Source organism: Taurulus bubalis (assembly GCF_910589615.1).
Source record: "Taurulus bubalis genome assembly, chromosome: 14".
NCBI lineage: Eukaryota > Metazoa > Chordata > Actinopteri > Perciformes > Cottidae > Taurulus > Taurulus bubalis.
In genome coordinates, this window is record NC_136602.1 from 5926348 (window position 1) to 5937984 (window position 11637).

General features: G+C 40.0%; 1 protein-coding gene across 1 annotated transcript; it reads right to left on the minus strand.

Annotated features, from left to right (window-relative positions):
- Window positions 1–6099: 6099 nt before the first annotated feature.
- On the minus strand, window positions 6100–9497 carry acyp2 (acylphosphatase 2, muscle type). Its single transcript, XM_079229633.1, has 4 exons — window positions 9340–9497; window positions 9034–9050; window positions 7470–7579; window positions 6100–6433 (listed from the first exon to the last, which is right to left on the minus strand). Exons 1-4 carry the CDS (start codon window positions 9407–9409, stop codon window positions 6319–6321), a joined length of 312 nt encoding a protein of 103 aa, XP_079085759.1. The 5' UTR covers window positions 9410–9497; the 3' UTR covers window positions 6100–6318.
- Window positions 9498–11637: the final 2140 nt, after the last annotated feature.

Here is an 11637-nt window from a genome sequence, read left to right on the forward strand (position 1 = left end):
AAAAGCTCATAAAAACCTACCGCAAACAGCCACTGAGGGGTCAAGCCACTGTTTGGACAACCAGGGGCATGATGGGAAAACACAAACATTCCTGCAGCTATATTTAACCCTGAGAATCAAGTGTTCTGCAGCAGAAAGACTCTGTTTTTAACCAACAAGCCACTGATTGTGATGCTCCTGTGTGTGTGTGTGTGTGTGTGTGTGTGTGTGTGTGTGTGTGTGTGTGTGTGTGTGTGTGTGTGTGTGTGTGTGTGTGTGTAGATTAAAGGAGATTTCAGGGGATCAGGGTCACGTCCACGTAGATGCACTGACTCAAGCTCAGCCAGAGAGAGAGAGAGAGAGAGATAAAGGGAGAGAGGGAGTGAGAGTAAGAGAGATGAGGTGTCCTACTTTTCTTTTTGGCAAACAACTTCTCCATCTACAGTCGACCGATCTGCTCTGTGACCCACTACTCTACTGAACACACACAGACACACACAGAGACACACACACACACACACACACACACACACACACACACACACACACACACACACACACACACACACACACACACACACAAAGCAGATGCACACACAAAGCAGATGCACACACGCAGCTCTTAGTGTTAAGTCTCCAGGAGCTGGATGTCTGATGGTTTGTAATCTGCTGCCATTTTCCTCTAAAACAACACACTGATCCCTTTGGTTCACACACACACACACACTCATACTTCTACACTTGTGAGGACCCTCATTGACAATACATTGCCGAGGTTACTGTAATACCAGTTTATCGTGACCAACGTCTTGTTTTTGTTCTGTGTGTCAACTCACTTTTCAAGCGCTACCTTTTGAATGACATAATATTCCACACGTGTCTCACAGGCGTAAACACAAACATTCCAAATGTTCCAAATTCCAAAAGCTTTTAGTTTGGCATTTTAGCCGTCGCCATCTTGTTTGGTTACAATCAGAGGTGACACGCGAAGGTGGAGCCAAGTACAAGTGAAGTCTGATTAAGACACTTTTAGGCAACCAAAATTATACTATTATGTTTCATGAGTTGACACTTTGCTTTATGGTCTATTTTACCCTCAATGGGACCATCATTTACTAAATGAACATCATTATGTATTGAAGAAGACTTGAAACTAGAGATTGAGACCATAAACTCATGTTTACAATGTTTACTGAGGGAATAAATCAAGAGAGAAGTAGAGTCATTTTCTCATAGACTTCTATACAATCAGACTTATTTTCAGTCGCCCCCTGCTGGAAATTAGAAAGAATGCAAAATTAAAACTTCCTTTTTCAGACCCAGCGGCTGCTGCCTGGTGCTCACACTGAACGTAACTTTGTCCATTGATGATTTTAAAGAGCCAGCATGAACTGTTGACACGAAAGAGAAGGCTTTTCTTCTCTTTTTCAGCGTTCTCCATAACATTAAACAAGCTGACTGCAGTTTACAACACAACAGCTCAAACTGCATCGTCTGTCAACCAGATTGTTGGTATTTCAGGCGTCGGGGCGTCCCTGTGGTTTAGCGGCGAAGACACCGACCATGAACCAAATCCAGCCGGGGAATTCCCATGTTTTATCTCCACTACCACTAAAATATAACAGCTTAAATTGGCCCTAAACGTCACACATATAACATATAATCCAACTCATGTAAGTGAGTATGGATTAACACCTGTTACATCTGGTTTTCTCTCTCTTTCATCAACAAGCTCTCCTCCCATTCCTTCTTCCTAATCCTAAAATGTTGTTGAGTATAATTGTATTATGTTCAGAACAACCAACATAATAAAATGAACATATCTTTTGCACGTTTGTCCGTCTAGTGGAAAATAATCGCTCCTCTTTTTATTTTTTTATTTTTTAAGAGTTTTTCCTGACCCAAAGCAGGGGACAGAGGCTGTTGTATTCTGTACAGATTTTTTAACACGTCGACTTGGTTTCGCTCCAGCAAATTCCAAATTAGGGAGAATCTTTTGGTTTCAGTTCATTCTGTGTTTTTATCCGCCTCTCTTTCTTTCCCTACATCCTCCAGATTTTTTTCTTCAGGTTGTTAAACTGCTCGGCTCTCTGGTAGTTTTCTTTGTGGAAACCACCCACTTGTTTACCTCCAACCTTCAACTCTCACCCTCATCCTCTTTCTCTGCATCCCTACTTCCCATTTCTTACACTCCTTGTTTATCTCCTTCCTTCATTTTCTCCTAACACCCTCTCTCCTCCCTCTCTTTCTCTCCCCTCTTTCCTTCCATCTCTCCTGTCTCCACCCAGTATTATTATTTCACCCCACCCTCTCTTATACTTCCTCCCTTTCTCCGCCCAGGGGAACAGCTGCTTCCTGTCTCCCAGGCCCTGCAGGAAGTGAGGTCATGGTGAAAGTGGAGTCGACAGGAAGGACGTGAGAGTTGAGCGTGTTAACACGGAGAGATCTCTGACAGAATGGAAGGAAATAGTAGTGTGTATGTGTGTGTGTGTGTGTGTGTCATATCTTCAATGAAAGCGACTGTTAATCAGTTTGTGTGTTCCTTCTATTACTATATCAAACGAACATCTATGTTCATGGATTCTAGTTCAAAATATAATCCAAAATATTAAAACTGCTAATACAGAAAATAACTGCTTCATATCTCAGTGTTGTGTGCTTCTACTTCAAAACGTTTAAGTAAAAGAAACAGATGTTATTCTTCATGGTAAAGTACTTCAGCTGTTTGCTTCACTCCAATGAACAAAGGGGTGTTGGTTTTGACTCTCTGTTGGTGCCAGGTGGACGGGGTTTACACTTGAACAAGTGTAAGAACAAAACCAAAAGAAGAAAACACGGATTCAATCCAACATGGAAATAGGAAGACACAAAATATGAAATTAAATAAATACATAAATATGTCCTTCCTCATAAAACCTTACAAGGCATTTTGAACGATTTTAAATATATTGTTTACATCCATGTTTACTAGCCAGCAGTCTCATGTTGTAATGAATACAAAAACACGACAAAACACACTAAAGTGAAACAGGAGAGAAACCTGCTCAGGCTGCAGCTCTCTGTGACGTCAACTGAACTGAAGACGGGACTGTTGTGAAGGAGAAGAGCGCCATCCAGTGGCTGCTGCTCAGCAGGTTTCAAACATGAAGAGGATGAAATCAGATATTTGAATTGAATGAGTTTTTATGGCGGTCTTCAGACCAAGTTAACATACATATCAAGAAAGCAAGAAAAAAAAGTAGATGAATGTATAATAGCAATAATGAAAAATATATCATCTTAAAACATAAAACAATCAACATCCAACACACACGTAACCCAAACCACACATCTGGTACGAGTGTCATCTACACTAAATAAACAAAACATGTAATAAAGGCGGTTAATGCTGTTCATACCTAATGAACTTGCACCACAAAGTAGTCAGCCATCTAACAAGAAGCAACACTAATCCACAGTAGTCTAGTCAACATAGACGCAGAGATGGGCAGTATTTATATTACCTGTATTTGAAATACATATTTCAATTACCTTTGAGTATTTTATCATTTATATTTCATAGGGCCGATAGAAAATCTAACGTAATTTGTAACTAAATACTTTAGAGTGAAGTAATTGTATTGTATATTTAAAATACTTTCTCCACGAATCAAAAAACAGTTCACCTATCAAGCCTTTTTGTTTGATTTAACACGACCCTCCCCGCTTCAGCTCCGGTTGAGAGACAGTTCTCGTTTGCAGGAATAATATTCCATCCGCACATGAGGCGGTTAACACCAAAAATATTTGAAAAGTTAGTTGTTCTTAAAGGCAACTAAACCGGCTACTCAGTGGCTGGGTCTCAAGAACCAATATGGAAGAATTATTATGTCATAAAGATGTATGAGACACTTAACACTGTAATATAGAACTATGTGGCCTACCATGCCGCTGGCCAATGTAAGAGAGAAAGTGTTATGATGTGGTGTGTTTTGTGTTCCTGTTTTATTTTGAAGGTCCTTGCCTCTTGTGTCCTCTGTCCCCTGCACTTCCTGCCCATGTGATTGTCTGCTAATTGTTTCCTGCTGTGTCTAATCCCCTGCCCCTTCCCTGTGTATTTAAACCCTGTTTGTGTGAATAGACTGAGGCTTGTCTTAAGTTAGTTTTTGAAATAAATTTTATTTTTTGCACTGTTGCTTTGGCTTTTGGGTCCTCTTTTACCCCACCCCGTAACGGAAAGAAGTAGGCTACCATGCCACTGGCCAAGGTACAGCAAAACTTGTACTCGTTAAGTTACCTGTTCACTTTTGTATTGATTTACTATTTACCTTTTTGTGTTCATTTTTCTGTGCAGAACTTAAATTACTGTACATCAGTAATTTATTCAGGCTATTTACCTGTGTACAACTGGTTTTAAATCTATATTTTGCTTTTATAGTATACATAGGCCTAATGTGTGATGCTATTCATATGCGATGGATATTTTCTAGTTTATCGGCTCTGCTTAAGCCCCAGACATTTTTCTCAAAGATTCTGAATGGTTTTGCATACCCATACTAAATGCAGAATATCTCCTCAACCACAAGGGGCTAACTAAATAATTTAAAAGGTGTAATATACGTTTGAGACTAGGAGGTTACTGAAACCTGGCTGAGACATGATCATCATTATTCATAATCAGCGTGACGTCTTCTGTGTAAAATGGGTGCTTCGTCCAACGATAAATCAACGAGACCACTCAAACAAGAGAAGGTTGTTGGCTGAATTTCTTCCTCCACCTGGGCCTTCAAATTGAATGACTCTTTCAGACATGAGGAATATGTCAGCCTAAATTAATCTACTCCAAGTCATATTATTATGCACATTCCTCGAGGCACCGGCCGAGGAGGTTGAGTAGCTGCCATCTTTGACTCGGGCCTGTTGATGGGTCCTAAACCTGGATTGAACTACAACTCATTTGAAAGCCTTCTTAGTCTTTCACATCCTACCTGGAAAACAATACAGCAGATTCTGTTTGTTGTCGTGTACCAGGCCCGTATTCTGAAGTTATATCAATTTTCTGAGTTTGTCAAGTTTGGTCCTTGAGACTGATAAGGTTGTTATTGTCCATAAAAATATCAATGCAGCCTTAATTAGTCTTGATGCAGAAAAGGCATTTGACAGTGTAAACTGGACTTTTCTGTATCAGGTACTTCTTTTATGATGATGCATCACAATTTAATATATTTCACTTTTCCAGTCCCTCCGTGTGCCTCCTGGAGTTTATATAGGGGAGAGGCCAAATCACATGCTTGAGTTCAGCTGAGTCCAATTAAGCCTCTTCCCACCACTCCCCTATTTACCTTCTGCAGCTGAGGCCGCCAGTATTTTATAATAAACCCAAGAAGGATTTCTTACCACTCTCTGGTATTCTTTCATGATGGAGACAAAGTCTTAGGTTTTAGTGCTACTTCTGTTCCTCCTCACATTACACACATTACAAATATGTGTAATTATTAAGAGGATGCTGTATTTTGTAAAACAACTAATCTAAAACATCCAAATTTGTCTTTCTACATTCAAAGGTCAACTGAAAACTATTAAAAATAGTTTTTTTAAACACCATGCAAATATGAACCATTTTCATTTATTTGCTCTCGCAATTTTAGGTCAATTTATGTTGGATATGTTTAAACGCACTTCAACAGGGAAAATGTTAGGCTAGCCGATGTCCTACTGTTTATGTATTATTGACATTAGCTCTATACATATGTTGAGCATCTCGATGTTCATTTAATTTCTTTTTTTTTAACTCGGACTAGGTCCTGAAGTTCAAAACGTTTCAAGGATATTCTTGAGAGAAAATTGAGTTCAATTGTAACCTAATTTAATTTGCTGTAAATGAACATGCATCCATTAACTGAATGTAACGCAACCAAACCACTTAAAATCTAAGTGCATTGTTTTACATCTGATCGTTAATTCAATTCAGTCTATTTTGTAGAGCCCAAAATTACAAATTTGCCTCAATGTGTCATCAGAAGATAAACATCACTGCAATCTTTAACTTCTTTAGGAAGAACTTTCTTCAAAGCAGTGAGTGTTTTTGAGTGTAGTGTTGCATACACGACACCAAGGTTTTTCTTTTATCATAAATACAATATTATCATTTATTTGACGAATTACTTTCAGCCTGAAACTTTCCACTGTTCTGGACTCAAACCAGAGTCCTGAACAGTAGTCGTCATTCACAAGAACTCACATTAAATCCAATCTCAAATCACGACCGTGAGCTTGTGCACAGCTCTGTTCGAGAGAAGCAGCTCTGTTTTATCTCGAGGGAGGGAAGAGAAGGTCTTTGGGGTGCGTTTGATTCGTTGATCAGAAGCGGGTCTTGAAGCCGGAGAGCTCCAGCGTGTCGATGGTTCTCTGGTTGCTGAAGGAGGCTTTGGTGATCCGGCTGGTGGGACTTCCTTCTTTACTCAACCACACCTTCCTGTGGAGGACACGGGAGGAAGAAGAGGCTGTTGATTATTTGTTCGATGAATCGGATAAAAAAAAACTAACAAAAAACATTAAATTCCAACCCTTTATTCAAAAACAGAACTGACAATGCAAAAAATCTTCAGAAAGTGCACAGACAGGTTGCTCCTTGAACATCTTTGAGCTGTTAATTAAAAAATAAAAATGGACTAACACAAAACATACACATGTATGCTTTACATCTGCCAAATATATAGGCATGTGAGCCCTTTTTACTGTAATTGATCTCCTTGGAGCAGAGGCTGCATTTAGCATACTCTGCTTTATCAATATGTATGAAACAGTGGGAAGCTGCACTGACTCCTCATGTCTGTTTTGACCTCCACCTTCAGGCCCAGCTCCACCTCACCTCAGCCCTGCATCTAGCTGCGCTGCATATAGAGCGTCCTCTTCCTTAAACTATTTCATTCTGAAAAATGGACCACATCTTATCAATATCTGGGCCTCTTATGAGATCACGTTGTTGGCTAAGCCCAACAATTTGATTGGACGTTATTTGATTCCTTCTACTTGGAGGAAAAAAAAAACAACTGGTGTGGCGGCTTAACGTTAACGAGTGACAGCGTGAACTGAACCAGACCGGGGGGTTACGGCATGTTTCATCACGTTGCGTTTTTTCCAAGCAAGACTGTGTGTACGCTGACTGTTGTTCGCTCCTCTGAAGGAAACATCTAAACAGGAAAAACAAACATGGCGTCATTGTGTTTCATTATACCGTTGTACCAGTGGCGGGCCGTGCATTTTGTACCTAGGCCTGCTGTCTATCATATACATAAATACGCGCATGACGGGATGCTGTTCGGCGCGCGTAATTATAATACATGTAATGTATTTGTGAAAAACAATTACATTATAAAATAGATATCACTTTTAATTATATATTTTTTTAAATTACAATTTAAAAAAAAAAGCTATAAATTTGTGCTTCTGTTTAGGTCAGCAGAGAAGGCTTATCAGGCCCTGACGGCCCGCCACTGTATTGTACTCACATGTCCTCCACCATGTTAGCAGGACCCTGGATCTGCCCCTCCACCGTCCCCTGGTAGGTGTTCCTCACCCAGCCGACCAGACCGAGCTGCAGACCCTTCTTCTCTGTGTACTGCAAGCAGGGGGGAGGAGGCGGGGTTAATGCTGTTCATACTTAACAAGAAGCAACACTAGTCTAGTAGATGTGTTTTTTTTGGGGGGGGTGGTTCTGCTTTGAGTGATTGAGTTAACTTTGTGTTGAAATAAGTTGTCTTACATCAGCTCATGCTGCAGTTTTGACATTGGTTCTTAGAGCAACATACTCGGAGCATAATAACGCCTCGACAGTCTGTTGAGGGATGAACAAATGTGCGTGAATCTAAAGACAAGAGGAGGCAGACCGGCTGCAGCGAGGAGGCAGACGCGAGGTCAAAAATGCACAAACACACAGACTGAACTTGGTGACAAAGAAAACATAGCTAGAACAAGCTGGGAAAAGTCAACATTATTGCTTGAAAAATTGCATTATTAATAGATTTTAAACTTGCAAAGGTTTAGATGACAGCTGGAGGGGTCAGGTTGATGGACGCGTTGCTGCTGGACAGCTGAAGAATGACATGGTCTGAAAAGCTATTGGTCCTGTGACTCTACCAACAATTCATAAGGCTTTATTGTAAAAAGTCATCATAAAAATATAAACAAAGCAGTGGTGGAATATAAGTACTTGTACCATTTAATGCTACTTTATTTGTATACTCTACTATATCTCAGAGGGAAATATTGGACTTTTTACTCCATTTGTTTGATAACTTTATTTATTTTGCAGATTCTGATTATCGGAACAGAATATGATGATGTAATATTATAAATTGAACTACCCAGAAATATTACTGAGCTACAATTTAAGTGATAAACACAATGCATCAATAATCATAAGACAATAATTCTGAAATGGGCCATTCTGTATAGTGAGTACTTTTACTTTGGCTACTTTAAGTATATTTTGATGCTAATACCTCTGTACTTTTACTCAACCTTTTGAACGTAGGACGTTTGCTTGTAATAGAGTATTTCTAGACTGTTGTGCTGTTGCTGAAATATGAAATTATTCTTCCACCTTTGACAAAACGTCTGCGAGGGTTCAGAGGTCAGACACTGTTATCAATGAATTCCACTCTGTGTAGGAGGCAGTGTTACATTACATGGTCAAATGCTCCAGGAAAAAACAACTAAGGAAGCTGAACTTTAGAAGACTGAATCACAGTTGAGATTATGGAATAATAAAATGTCACTGTTCATGAAGTGGTGCTGTCCATCGAGCATATGAAATAAAATCATTGTCCCACAACTTCTTACTCAACTCGCCTACCGAACAGAACACAAACATGTCATCGTACATTTTAAAACGCTGTGAAAACATAAGGAAGAACCTCATACGTGAGATATATAAAAGCTTCAGGGTCTTTGGGGCCTCAGGTTATGGGATGTTATGAGGAAAAAAGGGTGTTAGTGACTGAAATGTAGCTTCGGTCGCAAAGTGGGGGCACAGGAAACAGCAGGGGCTGATGGGAGGAAACAGAAACTCACCATTCTGAAACAGACTCCTGTCAAAATAAAAGAGGGAGAGGGAATGTCTTAAATATAGCAGATTTAAAAATAACAGCCTGTTTATAAAATGTATGTCTTAGTTTATTTGTAACTTTCTCTGATACATATTGTAACTTTTATTACTGACCAACACAAACAGCTCACTAGATCTTCTGGTAAACTAATAATATTATTAATAATAACCCTGAGGCTGCAGCAGCAGAGTCCTAAATTAAGCCTCGGCAGATCAGCTTACAGCCTCGGCTCAGAAGAGGAAGAGAAGGGAGGAGAGTTGAACATACGGACCCTGAACGTGACCGGAGATCTCAAAGTCCACCGACACCAGTTTGGTTCCTGCTGATTTACCTCCAGACATCCGGAGAGGAAAACTAAAAGGTTTCCTTGAACAGAAGAGGAGAGGAACAGCTCGTTAGAGAACGGGGCTCTCTCTCTCTCTCTCTCTCTCTCTCTCTCTGCACCAACATGGTCACGTCTTCCTCCTGACTTGTTAAAGGAAAATCGCCCAGTCTGTGCAGATGGTATCTGTAGTCCATTACAACGACTACAAACAACATATTATTTATGTTGTCAAACATGAGCCGGGTCTGTTAGGTTTTCAAGGTGTGCACCCCGAGTTGGAAGCAGTGGAGTCTGCTTTGGCTCAAACACACTGAAATTCTGGTAATTTATTCCCAATAATGTTTTGTTTGGGGCCTTATATACACAACACTGACATGTCATCACCTATTGAGTTGATATGTTGAATAATAGAAGCAAACAGTTACTTATTTAGACTTCCGGTAGTTACAGGGCAACATGATCGTTAATTATGTGTCTTTGTTTGTGACCTGATGAATATAATGTTCACTGTTTACATTAAACTCACTATTAAGCTGAGAAGATTCAGCTCATCATTCACTGCCAGAGACACCTTTAACACAAGCTGTGATAAATGCCCTGACAATGAAAGTCTTCAATATCAGTGTCAAAGAAGGTGTGAGTTTGGTGGATCTATCTAGTGCCAGATATAGACTGCTGGAACATGAAAGGTCAAAGGTTAGAGATGTCAAATATCCCACAGATCTCAATAATGAAGTTAGTGAGTGAAATGTTTTCATAACTGAGAGAATATAAATATGTTCAATACTAGAAGTGTCCACTAGATGTCAGTCAGACCTCAGTGAATCAGCAGCATCTCTTTATCTCTGTCACACTGTGTGTGTGTGTGTGTGTGTGTGTGTGTATGTATGTGTGTGTGTGCAGACCATCTAGGAAAATACACGGTGACCAGACCATCACGTCCCTCTTTAAGCCCTTTAATACCACAGAACACACTTTAATCTCCACAAAAACACACACACAAACACACAGAGAACGTTCAACAATTAGGGCAAACACACACATGCTCTAACACACACACGCCTCCCATCACACACACACAGTAATGTAAGAGTGGTCTAATCTGTGTGAGTGTCAAAACAAACACCATAAATCTAACACGCTGCTCACATTTTCACGTCCTGACAACGTGCGGCCCGTCGCCTGCTTGTTTTTCTGCACGGGACACCTGCAAAGTTCTGCATATGCGTTATTGTGGAGATTGTTGAACGTGAACGAGAGACTTTCTCCTTCTCTGACTAAACATCGGCCACACAGCTCTGGGATCAGCTGGTCCTGTTTCTGTTCTAATAGTCACGGGGATAATGGTCAGAACGTGTTTCATTGTGTAGGCATAACAATATAATATAATGCCAGATGTCTGATGCTGCGATATTTCGTCATCCAAAATACAGTCACCATGGTGACCGGTTTGGTTCGTTACACACAGTCCAGTTTATGGGCTTTCTTATTGTGTGACAAGCTAATTACTCCAAAGTATTTTAGAAATACAATATATATCCGTATCATATCGCTAAACGCTGCGTTTCATCAATCAGCTTTCAGACCAACAAAGCAAAAGTCTGATCGATTGTAGCAAATAATGCAAGTAAATAAATGCAAATTTCCCATTGGTGATGAGTAAAGTATCTATCTATGTAGCTGATTGCAAGACATCAAACATAATTAATACACATTCAGCCACATATTCCTGATTTTACTCTCAACGAAGCAGGTGTCTCTCCTGTAGATGTGAAGCTGACCAATCCAGAAACAGAAGAGCACGCGGCCCTGTTCATGACGATTGATTGATTTCAATACGGGCAGCTTTAATAAAACAGAGGCTGAAATAATCTGATGTTAATGTTCACCGTACAAATGTACAGATGAAATAAAGACGAGCAGATTCCAGTCGAGAACACAGCAGCTGAAATATTAACGACGCATCGAGCTGAGTCATGAAGCGGAGTCATGGTTTGTTCTGACTCCGTTGAGGTGGCTTTGACTTCTGCATAATCTGTACACACACACGCACACACACACACACACACACACACACACACACACACACACACACACACACACACACACACACACACACACACACTGTAATGTATCTTCAGCCTAAAGAGTTTAGAACAGTGGATGTCGTCTTTTCAAAAGAAGCTGTTTGCAAAATATCATTTTTATCAAATGTATTTGCCTTTGATTTGAAAGTGAGGTTGT